The sequence below is a fragment of the Necator americanus genome, chromosome IV, assembly GCF_031761385.1.
Source record: "Necator americanus strain Aroian chromosome IV, whole genome shotgun sequence".
Taxonomy (NCBI): domain Eukaryota; kingdom Metazoa; phylum Nematoda; class Chromadorea; order Rhabditida; family Ancylostomatidae; genus Necator; species Necator americanus.
In genome coordinates this window covers 36404240-36430640 of record NC_087374.1, presented here as the reverse complement: position 1 = coordinate 36430640, position 26401 = coordinate 36404240, and the positions used below count along the sequence as shown (strand labels likewise).

Here is a 26401-nt window from a genome sequence, read left to right as displayed (position 1 = left end):
GTTTTGGAGAAGAGATGTAGCTCCCTATAATCATCCCAATTACATTTATATTTTATATAATATAATATAACCGTAGCACAATAAAGTGAACGTATCCAGTGGTGGAAGAATTTACCGTATCTGCACGGTTTCTACGAGGTACATTAGAGGCGCCATCCTTGTGTACGGTTCCTTCACCAGTCTATTCATTTTAATCACTTTTTCTCCATATAAATGAATAAGCTGAAGAGAACTCATTGATTCTCGACCACTCGCCCGCGAATGCGGCGCGTGTAGAAATCTCGAATCGCCTTATCCTTGTCGGGATTTCTTGCATGAATTACCAATACAGTGCTCCTCTACTTCCGTGAATCTCCGCTAGATTAAAAAAGTGGTCATGGATTGTACTATGCCGGATAAGGATAATAATTGTGACATGACCCAGAAAATTTTCTTTTCACTCATCCAACTGTACTGTCGCAATGTATGCGTTCTAAAAGATAATACTCATGGGCTGCTTGAGATTATTTCCCATATAAATAATTAGTTTCACCAAAGATAGGGATTTGTCAGGATAAATTCGGGTGAACGGCCCTCATTTCAACCTCAGTGTCAACGATGAGGTCCACATGATGGTAATGTTATCGTTCCAGTCAAATTGCTAGCGTATTTATGACATGCTCTATCTTTTGAATTTTAATTTTTTAACAGCCTTATATGCAATCGTTTTATTCCGCTATTTTTTTAAATTTAATTTCCACTCTCCATTCCTCATATGTTTCACTGCTTTTGTCTGGAAAACATTAAAAGATTTATTTGCTGTTCTTGATATAAGTCCAGAGCTAACAATAAAAGTTTAAAAAAGAACTACAGAGTTTCTCGAATCAAGAACTCTGTTCATTAGGAAGTAAATGTTTGAGTTAAACTTAGAAATAAATGCGTTTGTCGTGTTTTTACTGCGTCATCGGACGTTCAAGTATGAAGTCAACGGTTTCATCCCAAAGTCGATTCTGGCGCATTATACGATCATGACAACCTCTCTGGAATCACGATTGATGAAAGTCTCTCCAGTCTTTTCAACACGATTTGATAAACCGTACCGATTCTGGAACCATGGATATAAGCTGGCAGCGCAAGTTTTCATCGACATCGAGCACTGTGCCGGCATTCCTGTAAATAAACGAAATTTTTACTTGTTCACTAATCCTTGTATTAAATTCAGAAAAATGTCCTAGCCTATATAAATTGCAATACATTGGGGCAGAGAATAATGTGAGAAGTCGTCTGTTTGGAGTCACCCAGAAGCCGTCGAGGCACATCTGAAATTAGAAAAAGATTTTATTAATACTCGTCACATAAATTTTTTTGGAAAGGCACTGATTACGGTATAGATGTTCGAGTTATTAAGTGTAGACATATTGGTTCATCTGTAATTTCCTCCCTGCCTGCACCATCCATTCTGATGCTTATTTGAGGACAAATAATTCCCACTTTTGTGGAATGCATCACTAATTAATGATTATTATTGCGTTCCCCAGAAGTCCTTCTGACTGGTTTCCAATCAAATACAAAAAAATCCGCTTTGCGGGCCCTATTATGGAGTAGCGATTAAATTCCTTGAATAACTAGTAGGAAATGATTTGCGTAAGAAATTATTGGCAGTAACCTTTCCATCAATCCAAGCTAGAAGTAAACATGATTAATTTATTAATTTGTACACAAATAAATGAATGAGATTTTTCTGCTCACTTTTCACTGCTGGTTTACATCAAGTAACCTTTTTCCAATATGCCTTTTTCCACAAATCTTGGAAGTAAAACCCGGGTAATACATGCTAGGCTTGGAAAACATCATTCCGTATACTTTTAGTATCAACTAAGTGTATGATGTGGACTTACCTACAGAGATAATACAGAAAGGAAATTTTAATTCACTCATTTTTGTGAGAAGCTGCAAAAGTTGCAAAAGAGACTCGCGAGGTGCAGGGAAAAGTGATGGTTGTTGATGTACAACATGATTTATAAACAATATATTCTTGTTTTTTTTCAGCGATCGCACCGTTGCGGTACTCTTTTCAAACTGCAGCGTTTCGCTAAGGAAACAGTTGGAATTTCAGCGAGGTCCTCTTCAGAAACGTTTTCTGTTGGAGAAATAATTGGACAGCCACTCTCTACATGTACCTGATGTGCGCGTACGATGAGTTCCAGCCCAAAGCGTTCACAAAAATCGTCGATGACCTGGAAAGAGTGTATATTTCTTTACATTTCCTTTATCCGACCAACCAGCTTTTTATATAGCAGGAAATCCCACAATGTTTGCTTACAGTTACAGTCTACTTATAGAGAATAAGTTCGAACTAAAATTGCTCACATGACTTCCAAATGCAAATCCGGAGCCGCGAGAGCTCGTGCGCCAGTCGAGAATGCTCATATCGGGATCCGCCCATAACATGTCGTTAATGACTCCTCTAAAAGGGTTTCGGACGGGTTTGGTGGTGTTCCTCACGTCCTGAGATAAATATCTTATCCTATCAACTGTTCGATTCCTCAAATTTTTGTTTCCTTACATCAAGTGACTCCAAGCTTGGTGACAAACCGCCATGCATACAAAGAATCTTTGTTGCCACTAATGCTGACACAGGCATGTTATTGAAGCATCTCTGAATCAGCTGGATCAACAAATATTGTGATTTCGATAATTTGTGAGCACTACCTGAAACATAGCCCATACTGTTTCGCCCTTGTCACCCAAATGACTGAGACATTCGTTCCAAAAACCGTACTTCTTGTTTACTCGCGCGCATTCGTGGTTTCCCCGTAAAAGATAGACGGAAGCGGGATAGCAGACCTAAATTTTTGTGATGATGGGGACGTTTCAGGGTGTATTTTGGGGAATTTAAAAGTGCAACAGAACTTTGTACGCTAACAGCAGCATCATACATTCTATAGACATCATTCCGCGATCTACGTAATCTCCTGAAAAAAAGAATTGGAAGTTAACTTCTCGTTTAATTCAGTTCAACATTATCTCTACTGGCCCAAATTATTATAACTCGGTGCCGAAGTAGAAAATTTCCAAGCGACGCAATCTGTGCCTACATCAGAAAAAGTTTTACCTGAACCGAAGAGTTTAAAAACTCAGCTGAACTTGGGAATTTGCTTTTTCCCAAGAAATAAACGTTAACATTGTACGTCTTACCCAAGAACAAATATCGTTTCTCCGGAGGCCGTCCTATGAGTAGGAACATGTTGATGAGATCGTTAAATTGCCCATGAATATCGCCCACAATGGTCACCGGTGGATCTACATCAATCAGTGTTTTTTCGGCTGAAAAACAAACGTGTGGAGTAATAACTGAGCGGAGGTAAAAAAAAAAGATCTAACTACACTTAAAGGCATCACTCCACGAATCCGAGGTGGTACGGATTCCAGGTGGATTATTCGTACACGGGACCTTAGACTATGGAAGGGGGGGGGGGGGGTCATTTCGTCCATTTCTTCCTAGTTGCGGTAAAAACGACTCGGAAGATACGGCTTCGGGCGTTCTAGCGCACTATTTTCTACAAGGAGTTCGACTGGCGCGCTCGCGCCAGCCTTGTGCACGCGCCGCATCTTCCGGGGCATTTTTTACGGCAATTAGGAAGAAATGGACGGAATCACACCCCTCTCCATAATCTACGATTCGGCATACGAATACTCCACCTGAAATCCGTACCACCTCAGATTCGTGGGGTGATGCCTTTAATCTCGGTAAAGGGTGTTGAGAATCAGAACTTTATGAGGAGTGAGACAGCAATTTGCGAAAAACTGAATGTTGGTTTGAGATACACATGTTCTTTAAGTCTAGATAGGGATTCACATCAAGTCAAATTGGTGCCCTGGAAGCGGTAGAACAGAATGGGACACGTTCTATGGTGAATAAATAAATAATAAATAAAGTACTCAAACTTCTTCAAAAAAGCACTGTTAGGGAAAGGAAAAATTTAATTCTGTAGCAAAAAGTTATAGAAAGTGCCACTGCTTTCAGTTCTGGTCAGGAAAGGCGACCGAGGCGAGAATCACAAGAAGGCTAAAGTCTAAATGGATAAATGGGTTCAAGATTGCGGTTCACGGATGTAGTGCGATCACGCTCAATCCCTCTTAATTTTTTCAAAAAAGTGGCAGAAAACTTTGTCGCATCGGATCCCCCTACGACGCACCTAACGACATGCCACGTTTGCGGAGGCAAGCAGGTGCGCCGAGGCTGTGGACGTACGGACAATCATTGGGTTACCGACTGTCTCTCTTGGTCGTTGGCAGACGGAGAAATCAATTTTGTCGTATGTTTTCGCTAAGCGACCTTATCACTGCACGGATGACAAGAAATTATCCATTGGAAGCACTACGGGACCCTTCGAGGTAATATTTTATCTATAATTGTACTGTCATTAGCAGCGCAGCACTCTCTGGCTGAAAAAAGCTTAGGGAGAAAGTGTGAAATCCAGGTTGCAGTGAAATGCTCCGTAGCTTCCAAGCGTACGGCAGGCAGTTTTTGTTGACTTCCTGTTTAGTTGGAGAATCCTTCTGTGCGCTTAGTCAACCGGTATTCATTTCACTTCCAGCCAACCTCGTTTTAAATCATTTTGGTTCCCTTCAGGAATACCTTGAACAATTCCACAACAACAACAAAGGTCGGTTCCAAGCCGGTACATTTCGATATTTTTGCGTAAAGGAAGACTTAGTCCTTTCGCTTCCTGTTTTTCTGGCCGAAGTAGCATTAGAGTAAATCCATCACCTACATGATAGCAACAGATTTGCATCTTGGATTACAGCTTGGTATTCTGCCATTGTATAGTGGATCTTGTGGACCTAAAACAGTACAGTGATGGAGTAGGCGAATTTAGAAGTAATAAAGCAATATTTGGCCTATCGAACCCCTGGCTCTATAGTTTGGTAGTGTTTGTCGAGGAACTCAGGATAATCCATGAATTCTATTGACTTCAGCACTGTTTGTGCATTTGATGGTTTTAGATGACGACCATGAGGTGTGCGAGCAGTGGATCGTTTCTAAAAGCTGGTATCTCAGAGGATCATAACGAGTGTTCAGGAAAAGTAATTGAGGTGTTCGTACATGAGCGATGGTTATGCGGACTCATTCCTTTTGGGATTTTTTGGCGAAGTTTTTTCGGTGGTTACCCAAGAACTGTTAAGATAACTGTAAATTACGCCTACTTTTATAACTTCTAGCGAAAAACCGCGAGTGCTACGGTCCTGTTAGACGTTTGAAACTTTACAAATAATGGGACGCTCGCAATTTTTTCTGTTTTTTTGTGCTGGGTCATTAAGTCGTTTAAGGTGTATCAAAATTGTCATTTTCTTTACCATAATTATTCTCTTATTTCATCATTTGTGGCCACCATGGATCCCTAAGTTTATGTTTCATGTTTGTGAATGAATATGTGCTTTCCGTGTAGGTCCCATTACATAGCAGAGGAAATTGTGCTGAGAGGAGGGGTAGTGTAGCAATTTTGAATGCTTCGACTTCTCTAAGACCAAATTTATTTAAGATGCGCTCATCACCGTACTAAATGCAGTTTTTTCACATCTAAGTTACTGATAAAATTCGTTCCCTTTATTTGAAATGTTCAGGCTCAAGTAGCCTTTTTGCTATTTAATATTATGTGAACGCTGCAGATTACTTTCCTCACTAATTTATAATATTTTATCTCGTTAATCTGTAATTTTTCTACTCCTGAATCCTTGAAAAGCAACACAAAAACAACCATTTCATTCAAATAAGGTGATAGGAGGTGTTGTAGAAACTTTGTTCACAACGAAACACTTTGTATCTAACTCTAACACTGCAGCAACTGCCAATATTTTAGAAAGTAATATCAGTACCTAATTTTGCAACTATTTAATATTGAATTGCATCTGAATAAACAGCTTTCATTATTAGATGTGCTTTTAAACGTCACTGTCGTGATGGATTGATTTAAGTTTAAGGTTTTAGTTGGGAGATGAGATGGAAGAATGCAGAGTAGCTTTTCCATGTTGACCGCTCGTTTACCCTAGGAGTAGCGAGCTTTTTTTTGTAGACACGGATTTTTTTCGTGACTTTCGCTTAGACACATTTTTTCACGTGAAAAAATCAAACGTACATGTGTTGTTATCTGTTGTTCTGTAGCCTTTCGTACTCTGAATGGAAGTAAAATCAGTTGAAATGTAGTTACTTTGTAGATTGAAGCAGTTCAGTTGCTTACAATGATTTTATGAGACTGGGATCGATTTTCATGCGAATATCTCGTTCGCTAAGAACTTCGTCGGGGTTAACTGCTGGAGAACGAGCCATAGATCCTGGTACGTCTGCCTTTCGCGACCTAATGAAGGATAAGACAGATAAGACTAGCACAAGTGCACGTTTTCGAATTCGTGCGCAGCCCACACAATTACTTGTGAGGGCTACTCGATGTGTCAAATAAGTGTTTTTATCCTCTCAAGTACTACAACTACTGGTACGCATTCTCGACCTCGCGGGAAATGAGGGTCTACGTGAGTTCCACCTCGGTTTCGAACCAGTGATCAACCAGACACAGCCAAATCTCTTACCCACTGTGCCACACCCACCCATCCGCGTAGAGGCAGGTGAAATATATGTGATACAAATACTTGAGTTTGTGATGACAACTATTGGATTCCACGGATTTAATCTTCCCGGTTTTGTTGCACAAGTAAATCTGTTAGTTCAGATTTATAAATTTATGGGTTATTTATTTATCCAAAATCAACTATTGTTCGGTTGTTGTAATCTTCAATGGTGATTAGACTTGCTATTTTAAAAAAGTCAAAAAGAGAAATGATAGAGACTAAAATTGAAAGAGTGGATCGTTTCGCCTCTACCTATACGATCCAGTTCAGATATTAATGTCCTCGCATGACCAATTATTCGCAAAATGTGGCTTAAGATAATTGGTGTGAAAAACAACCTATTTATTTCAATCTCTTAAGAGTCCTCTAAAAATTGTCATTTTTTTCATTTTTTTTTTCAAAAAATCTTCCAAATGGATTTAACGCGACATGAAACCTTGCATCATGGTACGGATAGGAAACATCGCGTGCGTGGGAAGAAGATCAAATCTACATTGAAGAAAAATTTGAACCGTATGTGTTGTCGTGTCAAATATTTTGTTTTAGGTAATAAAAGCACCATGCGCTTAGTAAGACAATATTTTTTTCACTTCCAGTCAATTTCTCTCTTAACTCCCACGCTAACCTGAAACTATGTGCAGTTGTCGTCGACGATGACGGCAGGCGTCAACGTTGCGGAGTTGATCTCAACAATTAATACGATACCACTGTCCCATTCACAATCAACGCCTTCCAGAAACGAAGCCACTATTTTCAGAGTTTCTCGACATCACAGGTGATGAAGAAGTTTTGTGCCAGCTTCAAGTTTCCTGCGATTAGACCTCTGCGTGTCACTCTGGGAATTTAGCACCTAATGGGAGTTTATTGCGTTGATAAAAGAGGACGTTGGAAAGTTTTTGCTCCTTAACATGTTGCTGAGATATTGTTTATTGTAGTCATTTGTTATTTGGTTTATTGATCTGCAAAGAGGTCTCGAATTCTGTGAGTTTGCAAAAAGTTAGAGCTCTCTGTGAGCTAAAGAAGATCGCGACCCGTACGGGGGAAAAATGAACGATTCCGAAATATTTTTTCGAGTGTAGTAGAGAAATAAAGAAACATAGGAGGACGCTCGAAATATTTTTAAACATGAAGAGTTTCTTAGAGAAACCACGGTATGAAAATGGTTCTATCTTCGGAAGGAACTACATAATTCCACTTCGATATGGGCGACGATCTACTCGGCTTCGAATAAGAAATCTTCGTGAAAAAGAAAATCACTCCGATTATGTGATTAGCCAATTTCGTATCTCTGATTTCCAGGAATAAGCACATAATGGCCAAATATTACATGTTTCCAAACAGGGAAAGAGAAAGGAGAAAATGAGAAGTGAGGAGATAGAAAGAAGAAGAGGAGAAGGGAAAAGGAGAAGAGGAGTAAGGAAAAGGAAAGAAAAGAAGAAACGAAGTAAATGAAAGTATTAAAAGAAGGAACGAAATAAACGAAGTCGACACTGGCACACTATCTTGATTTAAAAAAAAAGCTGAGAACTCGTCTTGTTCCAAAAAGGTGACTTTCGGAACCTGATGGTTCGATTATCGGCTCCAAATTTTTACAAAATATCGGGGAATATTGAACTGAACTAGAAAGTTAATAGCTCAGTAGTACATAGTTTTGAACAATATTCAACTTAATTTAATAGCAGTTAACTGTCAGATTTGATAATTAATTCTTCTTCTTGAATTATTATTCTTTGGAGTCTCCTAGCTTTTAGAATTTAAATGCGAAAATTCGAAAATTTTGCGTTTGCTATTTTGATTTTTCCTATCTAAACTTTGAAAGGACCAGACCTGGAAACGAGAAATTTTCCATACAGAGAGTTTTTAGACCCTGTATCCAATTATCTGGATGACTTTTCAAAGCACTGTGCATTTTTCTGTCATGGAAAACTTGCTAAGATTTTGATTTTTGCTCGAGCGTGAAAAAAGTGTAGTAACTTGAAAAATCTCTGATCACTCGGATCTTATAACTGATTTAGAGGCTTTGGTTATAAGTGTGTCCTTAAATGATAAGTTCAAATTTCCTACTTTCAGGCTTTCCTGGATTCTTTCAACGCTTAGATGAGGCACAAATGGAAAATACCAATTTCTATTCAGTATAAATTATTGAAAACTGTGTAATATTGAGATGTGGATCTTTCATGTACAACTTTAGGTTTTCTTCTTCTTTTGCAAAAATTTTGTTCAGTGAAGGAACGAAATCAGAAGCTCTAATCACCGCCTTTGTTTGAGTTGTCTATCTTCCCTACTCATTATTTCGTAGTTGTGGGGGTGGAGGGGGAAGAGGTTCCGAAACAAAAATTTCTGTCAAAGTTAAAAACGCTCCGAACTTTGGCGTGAATGCGTCGGTGTAGCGCAGCCGGTTGAAGGTTCCGCTGCCAGGTCGGATTCGATCAGAGGTTCGAATCCGACTTAGTGCTCACCAAGCCTTTCATCCGTCCGAGGTCGACAAATTGTTACCAGGCTTGTTTAGGAGGATAAAAAAAAATAAATAAATGTAATAAAATAAATAAGTATATATTTATAAGCATAAAATAAATAAATAATAAGGTAAGTTACGCATTTTCACACTCACGTAAACCTCAAACGATTCTGAATTGAAGTGAATGTGGTGGCGCATCCAAACGGATGGATTAACGCCAGAAAATTTGCAGTTTTTACACTTATTACAACCTTTAACCTCATTACATTGCTGCATTTGGAGGAGGAAACCTGGAGAATCCAATTTTTGCTCCACAAAAGCGTCATGCGAACTGAATGTGCAACTGTCATCTTTTTGCAAACGGACAGCTTGGAACTTCTTCTTTGAAGCTTTGACTTTCAACCTTCAGTAAATGCAGAAAAGTGAATTTTTCTGTTTTCAAACAATTCTTTTCAGAAAACAATCTTGACAATTTTTTAACTTTAAGTTTTTCCAACTCGTTACATTATTGCAGAGAGAAGTAGCCGGTAAGGATCTAAATAACTCTCACTCAAGTACATTTACTTGTAAGGTAAAAAAAAGGTGAAAGCTTACTGTGCCGTCACTTGTCTCGGTGTCCTAGCCGGCGGCAGATTCCCGGTCTAAACGAAGTATTTGTTGGGTGTATTGCTTCGTCCAAAACATTGACGGTAGTTTTACAGAAGTTTTGCGTACTTTTGCTTTTCCTTTCATGGATCGAGACGTCGGAGTGTTCATCTTACTCATTGGGGAGGTGGATCGGCGAACTGAAATGAACTCCTGCGGTCATCACTTTATATAAAGTTTCATTTATCTTATCAAGATCTGATAAGTATTGAATCGACCACTTGTAGCACACTCTTCTAATGAAAAAAATGTGCGAGGTTCGAAACTTGAAGTTGGAGGCAATGTATCCTTAGCTCATTTCTACTCTTAACTCAGAATTTTTCCTCTTTATCGGCCGTCCCGCCTAATGGATGAGATTCCGAGCGTTTACTTATACTCCATAGAAAATTTAAAGTTTGATTAGCAATTTTGAATTAGTGGACTTCGATTCCGGGCTTGCAGGTCGACGACGTCTTCGAGATCGAAGGATTGATACTTGTGTGGTCATGGATCATGCATGAAGATGCGTTTACGACGTTCGTGAAGTAGTCATTAAACGAACTTCGTAAAAAGCTATCACGAAGCACGTTTTGTGATGCCTGATGACCGATCAGTGCAGGATCACTTTCTCCCGAACATTCTCCTGAAGCAATGACATCACACGCGAGTTGATTAGCCAATCCTTTTGGTTTGTACCTTTTGGATCTTCGGTGTCTTAACAGCGGAAGGATGGGAATGATAATAATAATAAAAATAGGAGACCAAAGACGGAAAGGACGAAGGATAACTCGAAAATGGTCTGTTTATGAGATTTATTTGTGAGAATACGTTAGATGCACGAAAACATACTTAAGTAAACAAAAAAAACAAGGGAAAAAGATGTGTGACTGATAGCGAAGCATTTTCTAAGTGTGAAACTCTTGAGAGAATTATTGGAGTAATTAGGTTATTATTATTATTCACTGAATTTTTTTTAAAGGAAACAGTTGCATGTCTTCTGCATATTTAAAGGATTATTCTCTTCCTTGTGAATGCTTTTTCTCTAACACATCTCTGTCAACTGTTTTGTTTCGTCGGTTTTTACAAACCCAATGTAGCAGATCTCTCTTATTCGCATGACATCCATCACGATACTTAGGTGATAAAGTGCCGATCCTAAGTTCCGGAAGAGGATCTTCGAGCACGCGCCGCAGCGATATCCGTGGTACGACTACAGATGTCGGTTTCGGCCGCCTCCGCCCTCCAGACGATATTTCGTCATCGTCGTGCTGGCAATCCTCGTTCCGCCTCCACCGTGAAAGGCGATCCCTTTAAATTTGAAGCAATTCACGGCTCATTCCATCACCACCGTACCTTCGGTGCCAGCTATGCGTCGAAGAAGCGTATTTGGGCTTCTGTTTCTTTTCGGTGAGCCTGTGCTGTAATCTACGATACTGGAGACGGTCAGATTGTTACTTCCATGTGTTTCAGGGCTCAGCCGCTTCGCATCCTCATCGGCGAAGTTAAAAGATATGGAAAGCTTAGCAATGTCCAAAAAAGAGTTGGAGAGGGTGCAACAACTTCATTATGGCTGGTATATTCAGGCTGTGAGCTCCCTTCTGGGAGCTGTGGGCAAAGAGCTCTACATGAAAATGGACAGGCAAGGAAGAACTGTAAAATTTCTGCACTACAATATTCTTTGGAAAAATGTATAGTGTAGAATCAGCATAGAAATTGGTATAATTTATTTTCCTCAAGTAAGAATTTGTCCAGAGATGCGGGAAGTGAAGTATGTTATGACCAAGAAAGATTTTTGCCATTCGAGACAGCTTCTCTGCAAATTGAATTTATATATTTAGAATTTAAAATGTGTTTATCTTTTTCAAAGCGTGAACAAAATGCGATTTCGTGTGTTTACTATGATCGCGTAGGAAAGACAGCGTAAAACAAAAAGTCGTTGAAAAAGAAGTAACTAATATGGGCTAAACAAATAAAATTAGACTCAAAGAGTCAAACTATTGAAAAATTTCTTGATTGTAAGCGGTTTTCCATGGAAGGAAAACAACAAATGGAAGGAATTCTGAGAAATCTCTGGCCCCAGTTAATTTGTTTTTAATTACTTCATTCCATTCTCTTGCGGTCCGTTACAGTTCCGGAAATACAAACATGGGGAAGCAACTGTTTTCAGGAATAATCGACGTGCTTTTGTGGCTTGTCTCGACAGTATCGAAAAGGAACATGATGTACGTTCAGGAGCGAAATGTCTCGTCAAGGCGTTCGACAAGAAATTGGTGCGATGTTGTTTGGATTTTTGGGATTGAATCAATAGCTTGTTTATTAGGAGGGATTCTTAGCAATGCGAGAAAAACGTTATGACATATTAGGATCTTTGGATAGCATAGCTCTTTGGATCCATGAAAGCTGCACCATTTCGATTACCAGTTCATCTCCAGATCTCACCACTTATATGAACTTTTGCTGTTGAATTTGTGGAAAAATCTTTGCTTTTCGCACCAAAAGAGTCTTTAGGATCACATCCAGAATCCTACCTGTTACTTTAAACAACGCAACATCAAAAGTTCCCCTCACAACTTGTTTCTGAATGCATACGAGCTCCTTCGTCTTGGTCAGAAAAAAAGAACATCTAAATGACAAAATAAAATCTATATAATTAACAACAATTCCCAAAGGCTGCGACAGTAATTTTCTTAAATTAAAGGCGAAATTGAAAATTGTAAAAAGGGGCAGGATTAGTAGAAATAGAATGTAAAATTCCCTTCACTTCCGCGCAAACTCATAGCATTTACACGTTACGAGTTAGCTCAGCCTCAGAGCCTCTTTTGGCGTTTGGCCTGTTTGCCTTTCGACGAGGTTTTTCGAATTCATCAACATTTCAAGCATAGTTCGGAAACATCGAGTTTCATAGCTGAGACTTTTTTCGCACCAAATTGGTTAAATTTTGCGGCTAACTTTGCATCGTACTGTATTCATCTTCGTTTTCGATTCCTTCATGGTTTCTATTCCACACGAATCCTTGTTCTGGTCGATCAACTTTCTGTTTACATTTTCACAACTTAGAGAACGTCCTTGCACGGAATGTCGCTCTGTTCACAGAAAAATCCTATAAAAGAATGTCATTGAGGTGTTTTATACGCATTTCAGGTAACGTCATACCCATATGCACTTCATCGTTCCTACTACGATTTTGTTGGCGAGGATCTGAAACGTCCCAGAAATGTTAAGAAGAGAAAACTCATCCGAAAGGTTGTGAAAGACTTCGCGAAAAGTCGGGCCTTCAAACTGCTCAAGCTGAACTCGACAACAAAGTCAAAACTCTTCAAAAAATCCTCGAGAAAAAAGATACATAAAACATCAAGGTCAGCTTTTGTACTCAGCTTGGGATTAATGTCATACTGAAACGTGTCGTTGCTGAAAATTCCTGTCACGAATATCTGCACTTTTTCGGGAATCCTATTTCGTTGTTATGCTCCGATAATGTCAAAGCCAATTTTGTACACAGTATTACAAGTCTTGCACAGTTTTTTTTCTTCAATATACTTTTTCAATGAAAAAAAGAGCAAGAACTGTGAAATTTCTCAAAGTTTTTATATATTCCATGTTCTTATCAATGTCATCTTTGATGGGACCTTGAACTTATTTTCTAACTCAGATCAGTCACAGTGTGCGGTGCAACACGTAATGTCCTCTTAAGAGATTCTAACGAAACATACCTTCTTCCGAATAGTTTTTTTTGAGGTCTCTTTCGGTCATCCCCAAAGAGTAGTCCAATAGAAAGTAATTTTTCAAAACTATCTTATTTTCAATATTCCAAAACCGCGGGAAATATTAACAGCGTATCTTAAAAGCCGGCATTAACGGAACGTGTATCGCATTTGAAAAAAAAAATCCAAACTATTGCCAATTCTTTTTTCCCGTGCCAGCTTTTTTGCTACTAATTATCATTGGAGATACGTTAAGACTTACACAAAGTAGTCCATCTTTCTAACATCCATTTAAGATTTAAAAAAAAATAATTTTTATAATTGCTCTTTTTTGCACGTCTACTACGAGAATTTGTCTACAATGAAAGTGCACGAGCGCACCAATTTGTGGCACATAATTGAAAGATTGGCTCCTCAGCAAAAGTAATCGGAAAAAATTGGAAGTGTAATTAAATGAAATCTTGTTTTACTTTCTTGAATTTTCGTTCTCGACGAATCGAATTCGTTTTTCTGGAGTTTCCCCGAAGTAGACGGGTGTAGTCGGTAGCGGACATTTGTATTTAATTATTTCGAATCCACTGAAAAGTCTTCCCGTTTTAAAGGGGAATCAAGTTGTGTTGATTTACCACTCTCTTTCATCTGATACCCTAAAAACACTGTCTGGATAACTTTCTCTTTACTAGTAGCTGAAATCCTTCCCTTTCAGTTGTGAATCTGTTACATATGCGTTGATTTTCGAAGAAGCAAATTCGCCATGTGGATTCGAAGGGATTCTTTGTTCTTATTTTCCCACAGACAAAAAATCTCTTAAAACATTGATGATACGAAGATCCCAGAGACTGAACAGGCATAACGAAACGACCCCAGCGCTTTTTTTTTTGAATATCTTCTAAAATCAATCAATTATTCTCAAAAAAAGAAAAATATGGATTATAAGTAAAAAGAATTGCGCGGAGGTTTTTTTTTTTGATTGATTCCTTGTTACGGCGTGAAAGATGTAGTGTCGTGAATCGGAAATACGCAGAGTTAGAGAATTCAAAACCGGAAAAAGCTAGAAAGAGAAGACGCAGAGCCAACTATAGCAGTTACAATCACTAAGGAATTTATTCTTATTTTCATTCACTGGATTCCGGCAGGATTTCCGGAACATGTAGATCACACCGGTAGTCGCACCTATTACGATTTTAATATCAACCCGACAAAAGGCCATAAATGTTCGCAATAGTGCTAAACCATAACATAGGATTTCTCGACATATGAATAGATATCACATCATAAACCATTCGACCTTTCGAACAGATGCATAAATTTTTGATTGGTGCAACAGCAATTTGGATGGCAACCGGTTTTGCGTGGATTCCCTACTCCTAGATCTAATTCGTGTTTTCTACTCACGTAGATGTCCGCTAAATAAATAAGCGTGGGCCTTGATCCACGCCACTTGCCAGTTTTGAAGTTATCTTGAATTTTATATTCTCTCTACAAAATCAAAAAAGAACGATATTGTATTAGTATTTCAGGAAAAGAAAAAGAACTAATGGATATTCGAAGCGAATACAGAAAAAAGATCGACAGCATAAGACAATAAAGTTGAGAAAGAGGAAGCAATTAGAGAAGAAACTGCTGAGGTCACCGAATATGGCGCGACGCCTAAAAAGGAACGTACTCTCGTTGTTTCGGAATGTAAGTACTTATTGGATCGATAGCGGTAGTGTGGAAGTTAACGACTCTCTTAAAGTTCTCTTAAAGTCATCTTGCCGCTGTAACTAAACTAATGGCCCAACAAAATAGTGACATAAACATCTGCAAGACGCTGCGCCCTAGTGAATAGAATGTCAGTTTCCTAAACCGAGGATTCAAGGTTGAAGTCCTTGTTGGTGCGAGTTTTATTAGGGTGTTATTACTTCGGCACCATTAAAAAAATAATTCTCGTACAGTAGTTGTGCGAACGTCAAAAAGAGATAGAAGTAGTAGAAATATTCTACTTCAGACCCAGTTGAGTAGTATTCTTTTCCATTTGTTGAATTCGGAGAATTTTGAGTTGTCTACATTCCAGAAAGGTTTCATTTTTCGTACGTTTTACCTATGAGGGATTTTTGCATAAATTTGTGCTTCTAAAAGAGAGGGAAAGAGAGAGAGAACGGTGTTCTAATTAAATAATAATATAATAATAATTAATTAATTAATAATTAATACTCCCACTCCAACAAAACTTTGGCTTTGACTTTGATCTCCAAAGTATTTTGAACTATTTATAAAAGCCTCTGCTCATCTCCACAGTAATCGTAATTTTCCGAGCCACACATTTCTACATAAATTATTCCACTTGGTAGCCATTTTATTTTAATTTCTTAATTTAACGACTGTTATCAAATCGAGCAGTTACTAATGTAGGCTTGATTGGCATTATTTGAATTCAATTAAGACAGGAAGGCAGTTTTTTGCTTCTCTCTTCCCCAGGAGTTCAGTTCAACTACGGGATTTTTGCAGTCTCCTGGGCAAGGATAAGTAAGGACGAATGCATGTATAGCGTATAAAAGGCAGGAAAAAGTCAATTGAAAGACATTAAGTGTGACGCTTCTCTTCAGAAAGAAACGATTGAGGAGGCAAAGAGAATAGATCGCATGGATATGCCATATCAACCCCGAAACATGAAGTCATTACCATCTTTAATAACACAGGAAAGGACACCGGCGAAAGTACGACGTTTTCACTCCATTCTCGTGACACTACGTACAAGTTACAAATTTACTCATACTCCTAGGTTATAACTGACTTCCTCGGTTCAATCTGGAGAGCTGTCAAGAATCAAACGAACGGAGTTAAATTACACAGCTCATATATGAAGCTACAACAGGTGAGATAATTTAGTGTAGATGTATTAGAATATTATTTATATTTTGTATATTAGTATAGTGTATGTTAGTATATTATATTTTTATATAACGTAATATATTATTTAGTGTAGAATGTAGATAGAATTACATTCAAATTTCTAGGGTGAGGATTTTATTGAAGACGAATAACAATGTTTCCGCCTATAAAGGTTAGAAAGTCGTTAAGGGATACAGATGTGTAGCTACTAAAAAAATAAAAAGAGGCCGAATCTATTTTACCTACCTTTTAATTCCTGTAACTATAGGATGTTTTACTTGTTTCACCCCCAAAGTTTAGTGAGTTGTTATGATTGTTTTGTTCAACTAATAGGAAAATTGAATCTTGAAAATATTGCGATCAAGACCCTATGTAGACCCTTTGTGATGGATCCTTCAAAGTATTGTTTCTAGTCGATTTTTTTAAAAGATTGTTCATATTAACTGGCGGAGTCTGACAAGATGTTAAATTCCTTCAAAGTAGGAGTCGTTGTCAACTGATGTACTGAAATATTTTTATATTTAATTTCAGTTGCAAAACAAAGTAACGGAAATGAAACGTGAAGGACAATTCAAACAACGGATGCTGGATATGGTTGTTGGCAAGAATAATCCGTTAAGAAAGAAGAAAAGCTTTACCGAAAGGCAGGTTTTGAACCTTTTTTCGGAATTTCTTCAGGACCGTATACATTTCTTTGCTTTTTTTGCTTTCCCTACTTTTATCTCTGATGTAATCGGAGTGTTTTGTACGAGATTTTTTCTGTTGCGATCCTGAACACTCCATCAAACCAGGAGTTAGAGTCAGGGTTCATATGAATGTTCACCAAATGCCGGACGCCTGCCCTTAAATTCTTCTCAAGCTCTTTTTGGGAAAGAAGTTGAGTGGCAACCGTACCGCATTCCTAGCTGCTCTGTCTTCTCTTCGTAGGATCCTCTTAAAGCCAACAAGGTTTTCTAACAGACGATAGAAGAATGTTCCTGAAAATTCCAGCGCATTCCAATATAAGTAGGTAAAATTGTCCCTAATCTTTGAATTTATCAAAAGTGAACTTAAACTTGAGGCTTTCACACCAAGATCACTGAAGTTTCATGGTGCTGTTCTACAGATTCCGTGATCTGATGCCTGAGAAAGCGGTTGACGAAAGTGTATATGGCTTGGTGGATGCTGTATCTAGACATACCAACGATGTCAATTCGCAGTTTCTATCTCCACGAATTCTACCATTGCTACCTGACAAATATAGCAAATCAAAGTGAGATTTATGGAAAATATTTTGTTTTATTCCTAGTTTTCTTAAATCGCTCATTTCAACTCTATCTGCTTCTACCTTAATTGCACAGAAATTAGAAACATTCTTCGGCTGACTTCCACTACCTAGTCTTTCTTCCAAAGTTTCTTCCAAAGTATCTATTCGTGTTTGTAGGAGTGAAGTGAGAATAGCGTGCTAATGTATTTTATCCTGAACGTTTGTAGGAAGCTCTGCCCTACTCTCTTAAAGACAGCGTTTCACGAAACCGATGGTGAAGGGATCTCTGTGGGCAAATATAGAGTTTGAGGTGTAGGTTAGGAGTATGTGCTTGGCCCCGTTCAATTCTCGCTGAAGGTCCCGAAAAGCGGCGTGGAAAACGGCATTTGTTCCTACGAGACACGTAAGAACGCATCACCATTGTGCACGCGCTGCATCCAAGAGCGAACAGTCGAAAATCTTTGAAGTTTTTGCAGCACCTTATTCAAGTAAAATTAATGAGCAGGCTACTGAGGGAATAGAAGCGTGTACAAAAATTCTAACGTACATCGTGCACCGTTCCCACGCTGTTTTTCAGGATGAGTAGTAGGAATTGAGCCAGGCCATGCTTATACCCGTAATCTGCACCCGGAACCCTATATTTGTCCGTAAAGGCTCCAAGAGTGCCACTTTCATGGCACGCTCCCTCTAACCCATCAATCGTATTCATTTTTTCAGTCGTGATTCGAATGCCCAACGCATTTCCTTCTTCGTTTCATCTTTTTTTCCCTTTTTTTTTCCTCTCCAACCATGAGGTCACTTCTCTAGGTGGAGAATTTCATTAAAATCAATCTTATTCTTACTCTTTTTCTTCCTTGTTGTATCAGCTTTTATCCTTCTACTTGACGCTTACGATTATCACTATTTATACCTCGGGTTGTTCAGGAAATTACTGTCACCAGATCTGTTTCCTTTCTATAAGGATGACACTGGGAACAGTGTTCTTCCGATACCGGAAGTCCTCGAAAAATCCGGGTTAAATCCTAAGGATCGCGACTCCATTTTGGAGTTGGTAATGGATGTCGCAGGTTAGTCCGAGGAGAAAATTCGAGTTTATTTCCTTCAACTCTCAATTTTTGTGAAAATGTTCAGGTGTGAACAGTGTTGTCGAGAAGTCAATGGATCTTCTCAGAAACGTGGGAAGAAGTGGATTAGGCGGTGAACTTACAAAAATTACGTCTGCAATCGATAGTGTTTTTGAGGAGATCAGGAACAGTTTGGTTGTCGAGCAGCGAAAGGACTTGGCTGGTCGCCAGTTTGCCTTCCTGAATAAAGAACAACTGACGAAGTTGTACGGAAAAGAAGGTGCATTCATTTTGTGACCATATTGTTACATTGAACATTCTCGAATGAAGGGGTGATATTTTATCCATACACATAATTTCATCCTTCGGAGAACGGATACTTACTTTGTGCTACTCAGGTTGTCTCTTAAACATAATATGGTTCAGGAAGTTTGAAGATTGTTCTTCCCGGAAAATCCTGCATAGACATATTTGGATGAAATTATTTTATATAGTAATGTGGGTCCGCCAGGTTTTTTAACCGGCCCCGAAATTTGTGGAAAATTGTCCACGTTCGACGAGGACGAGGACTCGAAATTTGTCAGTACCTCGCAAATTTTCTATTATTAACAGGAATCCTGAACACTACTCTGGCTAAGCTTCCGTTTGACATCGACGAGTATGCAGCGATGAATCGCGCCGAGCGAGAAGAATCCCTACGAAACACCATTCGACTACTGGCGTCAGATCCGAAGCGTTTACATCGGCGCTACAAGCGAACAATAACAATTCAGTTCTTTCGACACACTACGTTGGCGCCGTTCGCTTTTGCGCCCACTATTTTAACGGTTAGTTCTTCAGTTGAGTTTACGTACGTGTACGTACTGTACGTGAAATCTAATTTGTTTCAACGTGCAGCTGAATGTGCTCGGACCTGTTACTCTGTCTCCAAGTTTGTTCTCGCCAAGTATCGTCTCACCGCTGCTTCTTAGTCCTCCAGTGATCTCTCCTCAGGTCTGATTTCTCTTCGTTCTTTCTATGGAATAATGAGTACGTTACAGTAACCTTACTTTACAGGTGGGGAATCCTTTAATTTTATCCCCTTACGTGTTGGGCCCAAATGTGTTGTCGGCCGCTGTGTTCAACGCTTACGTACTTTCTCCGTACGTGCTCTCACCGAACGTGATCAATCCGTACGTGTTGTCGCCGCTAATTTTGTCACCATTCGTTCTATGCCCGGATGTTGTCTCACCCACAGTACTGTCGGGAGTCGTACTGTCACCGTCAGTGCTGTCTCCGTCGATATTTACAGAATCAGCGTTGTCGTTGAACATATTATCACCTACTTTTTTGTCTTGATCCGCCTCATTTATTCTTCATTCTAAGAGTTCTAGTGGTTTCGTCTATTTCTTGACTGCTTTAATTTATAATTCTTCTTTAATTGATAGGTGCAGATAGAAATGTCGCAGAAGCTACGCCTAGTTGTGTGTAACGTGTAAATGCTCAGTTCTTTCCCACTAATAAATGAGTAATTTTTTGTATAAAATGGCGTTGACCAATTCCTTTTGGATGTGTTTAGGCATACGAGTTCAATTCAGGATGTTATAAATGTTTTATAAATCTTTGTGCAGCATACATGTATAACGATTATGCGGAGGCAAGGCAACTTAGTATTTATTCATTCAAGTCAGTATTTTTATTCTCCCAAACAGTCCTGGAACCAATTTATTGATTCCAGGACTGTTTGGGAAAAAGAAGCAATACATAATTTTCCTCCTATTGAAATCCCAATATCTTTACTTTCAATATACATCCGTTCTTATTCAATATCTTTTTTTTCGAGAAACTTCTACTATTTAACTGCAATTTCTCAAGAAATTTCGATAATTTAAAGATGCTCTCATTTAGCTTTCCACCTATTCGCATTTCCTATTTCTGGAAAAACTTCTTTTCCTTTCTTTTTATTCCTTTTTTCCTTGGAAGCTCATGGAATATATAATTGACCGGTATATATACTAGTTGGATCTTCAAATCCAACTATCCAGCTAAGCGTGTATTCCATAAGATTTCATGTTTCTGGAAGAAATAACTCTCTTGTATTTATCATTTTGAGTAAGCATGCGTATAGGAGAAGGATTTCAACGCTAAATTTGTTGTAATGTACGTAAACTTGCCGTAACTTAACTACTACCACAAGGATACTCACTATATCATCTAGTTTATCATGGATTAGATGGGAAATCAAAAATGTATTGAAAAGAAAGCATTGGTTTGAGGGATTTTTTTTTTTTTTGAGATTTTTTCTCTGTTTCTTTGATCCCGGTTTTGACTCTTTAATTTCATTGCTGCTTGTTCTTTATTTCATAAAATCTAAGATCCAACCGTATCAAATATTTTCGACACTATTCTTTTTTTTCGTTAAATGTAATTGAGACGATAAGCTGCTGTGACTGAAACTGCTTTTTATAAATATACATATGAAAAGAGGACAATGCTTTGAAATGGTGAACGCTGTTTGTTTTCGCGTATTCCACCCACTATACCAAAGTTTTTCCGGTACCGCACATCCTTAAGACGTTTTTTTCTCGGTTTTTTTTTCAATTTTTCTATTTAAAATTTTTATGGCTTATTTGATGTTATTCATACACAACCAAAACCGACGTGCACGTAGAATTAAATGCGTGACCGGACAATTTTTTCGAGTGGAAACCGGGTGATTTCTACCATTCAGGCATTGAAAACCTTGTCGAACCTCGGAAATGAGTTAGTGATGTTAACTTAGTTAGTTAACGAAAGTTGTGAAAAAAAAAAACAAGATGAGGGATAATTGTGCCTGGAAGAAGTTCCAACAGTCGTTGGCGTTAGGTATCAATCTTTTTTCTTATTTTTTAACACATTCATCAGTGAAAAATAAAATTTGCAAGAGTAAAAATTCTATGCTCTCCTACTTCACGTTCATGTTGAAAGATATAGCACTAGGACGTTTTGTTTCTGGAACAGTAATATGTCGTTATGACTGTGAGGTCAGGGTGGAGGTCAAATCCTTCAATGTGGGCATGAGATTTTGGATTGATTGCACGTTTGCTCGGAACTACACACATGAGGGGATCTATTTGTTTCTGTATTATTTTTCTTGTTCTTAATTCACCGTGGAAATATTTCAGTAATTACTTTTAATAATTCAATTGCTCTGGAAATGTCTATCATTGTTCTTCGTAGTAGTCCGTACATTCGTTTTAGATCCAGTAAAATAAACTCTGCAGTCAAAACGGATCTAGCAATTTTTTTCTTTAAAATGATCCATTTAAAGGAATATTATTTGGCTAGAGGTTCGTGAAGCAAGCTAAGAACTATCTGTATTTTTTTATCACTTAACAAGTTTAGATAGCTTTGGTTTCATGGGATTTTTTGCAAGTAATTAGCAATTCATATTTTCTCTATAATTAGTAATTCCTCACTTCAGATATATTCATCATATAGACATGCACACTTTCTTTAATTATTTTAAATTATTAATTATTTTAAAAGTGTCATGGATTATTTTAAAAGTGCAGCTTATTTAGCAGTTCAAAACATCACGATCGTTTCATGTGGACAGAGGCTTCCCTTGTTCGATACCGTCTTGCATCACTGAAGAGTGACAAAAAAAGTAAAACTAAAAATTTGAAAAGACTCATTGCTGCTAAATGAAATTTCCGTGCGTCATTTCAAATAATAAATAGAATAAATAAAGTACCAAAATCCGTTTTAGTTTGGAGTGGCTAATTAAAAACCGTAAGATATCGTTTATTGTTTTACGTTGTTATAAATGTTAAAAAATATGGAGAAAACTAAGTAAGCTACTACAGAGGTGAATCTTTTTCTGTCTGATCTGGGTCTAAATTTGACGAATTCAGTCAATCCAGCCTTCCACTCACGATATGTTTAATTTTTTTTTCGTCAGTAATACTACTTTTTCTTCGTATTACTACCAAAACAATGCCAAACATATGGTGATACAACACGTATGTATTTGATTTTATGGATTAAAGATTAAATTAAATTAAGACATTGAATCCATCTTTTTCAACCCCTTGAAAGGCATCGGAATAGTCAGAAACAGTTTGCGACACTTCTTCAACTAAAACAACTTCATACTTTTTAGAAAACATGGGATTTTTGTGGATTATCAAACCTCACCATACTGAAATGTACTTTTTTACCTGAATTTTTGATCCAAAGGCAGATATGTTGCGTTCTTCGATTTTGACGATTTGACTCTGAGTTCATGTCGATCGATCAAGAACATTGATTGCAGCCGGATCAAACTGAGTTAACTTTAAACATTATAAAATCGTTCTCCATGACTTAACGTTGAAGCTTGTGAGCTGTTCAGCTGAAATATCCTCTAACTTAATCTGAAAACAGAATCCTTGCTCACATGCTCACGGATCGATTGCTCACTCGTATTTTTTTTTTGGATTTCCGTTATGGCTGATGAAGATCAGACGTTTTGCCCTCTCTACAAATTTTACAACATTAACGATGATTTTTTTTAACCACATCAGTAAATTACTCTACTTTTCCTACGACATCATTCGTCTACTGATGAGATTACTGGCGTTTGCTCAGTTTTTACAAAAAAAAAAAGAATAAAAGTTTTCAGAGTTCGGATACAGCGCTGTCGGTGTCGGTGACTCTACTCGGTCAGCACGATCGATATCGATGGTCCGAAACCGCTCTAGTTCCGGATAATCCCTTCATTTCTCCGCTAATCCGATAAAATTCCTATCACATTTGTGTGGGAGGATAAAAACGCTGAACTGACGCATCGGCTAGCAAACTGCAATTCACTTTATAGGCGAGTTACACACTTGCGTAACCCTCAAACGATTTTAAATTGAAGTGAACGCGTTAGCGGACCGGCGACGGACTGATTAACGCCAGACATTTTATCCTTGATTATCCTGTTTTTGTTTTTCAACGAAGAAAAGAGTAGTAGGATCAATTTTTGTCTTATGTAACACGTCATCCATTGTTTCTCATTGACGCCTTCACAACTTTAGCTGACCACTCACTTTGTCGGAGGTTGGATAACGAACTGAGCTCAATACTTTTTTACTGGACGTCATTCTCGTAGCTGCCATTGTTTTTCAGGATAAAGCTTAGATAATAGAGGTCTTCTATAAGGTTTATCGATAGTTCAACGACCTCAATCCCTTCTGAAAATCCCGGAAGGACCCTTAACAGCTCATCAAATCCAAACCCCATATGAGTTGTTTGAAATGTAGGTTCAAACTCCTACTACACTAAATATCCTCCAATTTCAAAATTGATAAGAGAACTTTAGCAGTTTTTTTTAAACGTAAACTGTCCGACCACGAAAAAAGAAAAGCATTCTGAAGAAAAATTAGCTGAACAGGATGAAGGATAAAAGAGTAAACATAGGTTGCTAGGAAGGTAGGCTTTGTTGATTACCCGGACTGGAAAATTATCTGAGAAGAACTATTCTTGTGGAAACTTTTTTGTATTTTTTCAATTTATTTGTTACTTTAATAGCTAACTTGAATATGATATTGAAGTGGGCTTTTATTGCATGCGCAGCAAAATACAGCAACTTTATGAGAATCCGCTGTGGTCGTTTTTATGGAGTTTATCTATCATCCTGCTATCCGCGTTCATGAAAGTGTCCGAGAAGTAGGTGAAACTGCAGCTGAACAGCATCATGTTAAATCCAGACATAAGGGGGGTAAATATTGGTGTAATTTTGAAAGAAACTTAAACTTTCGTATTTTGGTGGATATCAGGTTTATTTGACACAGCAGTCACTTTTCCACGTGATCTATCGATTGATCCCTTTGTCGAGTTCATACGTTGCTTCTCGGGCAGTTCAGATATGACAATACAATAAAATATTTCTCTCTATAAAGTATTTTTCGACACCACCAATAATTTTTCATGAATTTTTCGATTCGTGGCCCGGCAAGAATCTTTGTTATCTGCATGTCAGTGTCGAACACTCAAAAAATCTGTGTAAAAAATATCTCTAATGGAATGCATACTACGAAAGAATTCAAAGATGCTTCACGGATGTTGCACACGTCAAATCAGCTGTCTCGAGAATTTTCTTCAGCAACTAGAGGGAGCTTTCTTCTGTTCACTCTGCAGAAAAATCAAGGTGAAGGATCTGAGTTGCGTAGATCTAGGCACGATCATTGATCGGGTCGATTTTGGCAGGTAGGGCAAGGATACGTGGTAAACATCCACGAGATAAGTAAATGAACCCGAAATTTAAACCAGGAACAACCATGACAAAATTTACAGGACAATTAAATACGAAACTAGGTGGACAGGAATGGAATGAGGACGGAAGAAAAGAAATAATATGAAAAAAATGAGAAAGAGCGACCCGATGCTTGCTGGAATTACCAGCGGTCTCCGTCCTCACATACCCGCGAAATTTCGCCGCTTGCGTTCCAAGTTTTTTTTCTTTTGAATCTTTCGAATATATGTCTCTGAATTAATTTGTATCTGAATTATTTTGTCACGGAATTTCTTTCCTGGTGTTTTTCATACCTTCATGTTCTCGTAATGAAGTACATTTGTGAAATTGTAGAAATTAAAATTGAAATAATTCATTTGAACGTACTACTATTGTTATTAAAATTATTATTACTATTATTGTTCTTAATTTTGACCAGAGAGAGAATATATAGTGACCATTTCAGTAATTTTTGTGTACAAATATACTTCTTTTTTTCTAGTGAATTGAATTTTTCAGGACCGGCAGATGACAGCTGAGTTTTAATTCGGAAATCCCAACAATGTGTGAATTCTCAACAAAGTGAGGATACCAGCAAGGTGCGTTTCATTTCGCTGAAATCCGTGACTTCCTATTTTTCTAAACCATCCAAAAACCATCACGAACAACTTTTTCTGAGCAGAACCAAGATTTTTATCGGTCTTTCATCTTTTGAACTTGGGACTTATTCATCCAGAAGTAATTTCTAAATTTTCTAATAGAAACCTATCAGTTTTTCATTTCTTCTTTTTTCTCTTTAGTTTTTTTTTTATTTTAGGTGCTTATCAGTTCTTCTCATTTTTCTTTTTTCCCACTTCATGTGGAATTCTAGAAGAATCAAAAATTTTCCTGAAACATGTGTAGTCTGATAAAGTAATCGCGAAAAATCTGAGCTACACTATTCATGACCGTTTTCCAGCCATATCTCTTGCACTGCAAATAGTAAATATTTTGCTCACTGAGGTAATGACTGTCATTTTCCCACTATGGATTACTGGATCATACTGCAGAATATCTGCAGAAAATGACGGAAATAATATTTTTTTTTCATTTCGGATGCTTTGCGCATAAACTTTGACGCGCTATGCTCTTTGAAACAACCACCAACAAGTAACAATCCTAAAAGACATACGTAGCTGTGAATGCACCGATAATTTCCTATAAAAAATAATTCCTATTAAATTCCGATAAACAATTTCCTTAGATGGCAAGAAATTGAAGTGTGTCACCGTTCTTTTGTGACGCTCTGCGTTCCAGAAGTTTACAAATTAGGTGCTCATCAATGTTAAAAAATAACAAAAATAGATAATTTTCTTTAAATTGTGCTCCAACAAAAAACTGAGGTGTGAGAGGGTCTTAGTCTGAGCATTAATTCGCTGGAATTTTCCATGAATAAGAAATATATTTTGATTAAATGAAGAACAATGCAGTTTTTGTCAGACAGCGGAGTTATTGGTTATTGTGAGGATGTGTCTTATACTCGGATGGTTTTTTCATTTTTTTTTTTGCGATCTTTTTCTCCGCTAGGAAAAAAATCATGAAGGTTTTTCTTGAGATGAATGTTCTTCT

General features: G+C 37.8%; 2 protein-coding genes across 3 annotated transcripts; one reads left to right on the top strand and one right to left on the bottom strand.

The window, feature by feature from the left end:
* Positions 1-932: 932 nt before the first annotated feature.
* On the bottom strand, positions 933-9829 carry RB195_003808 (uncharacterized protein; the record flags this gene model as incomplete). The annotated part of the gene is made up of 15 exons (XM_064201617.1): positions 933-1019; positions 1080-1149; positions 1216-1298; positions 2160-2216; positions 2350-2487; positions 2546-2638; positions 2692-2826; positions 2893-2954; positions 3178-3306; positions 4758-4827; positions 4894-5025; positions 6120-6156; positions 6222-6338; positions 9659-9705; positions 9779-9829. 15 exons carry the CDS (start codon positions 9827-9829, stop codon positions 933-935), a joined length of 1308 nt encoding a protein of 435 aa, XP_064057498.1.
* Positions 9830-10904: 1075 nt separating this feature from the next.
* On the top strand, positions 10905-25332 carry RB195_003807 (uncharacterized protein; the record flags this gene model as incomplete). Of its 2 annotated transcripts, XM_064201616.1 has the most annotated exons (15): positions 11056-11095; positions 11159-11261; positions 11856-11958; positions 12830-13044; positions 14910-15072; positions 15978-16088; positions 16154-16246; positions 16795-16911; positions 18471-18576; positions 18641-18853; positions 19186-19400; positions 19471-19566; positions 19630-19809; positions 23371-23392; positions 25313-25332. In XM_064201616.1, 15 exons carry the CDS (start codon positions 11056-11058, stop codon positions 25330-25332), a joined length of 1797 nt encoding a protein of 598 aa, XP_064057496.1. The 2 variants fall into 2 exon arrangements, with proteins under 2 accessions (XP_064057497.1, XP_064057496.1); XM_064201615.1 differs by lacking the exons at positions 11159-11261; positions 14910-15072; positions 23371-23392; positions 25313-25332 and adding exons at positions 17123-17211; positions 17369-17515 and having other exon boundaries at positions 10905-11095; positions 12830-12931; positions 18434-18576; positions 19630-19911.
* Between the last annotated feature and the right edge of the window lie 1069 nt (positions 25333-26401).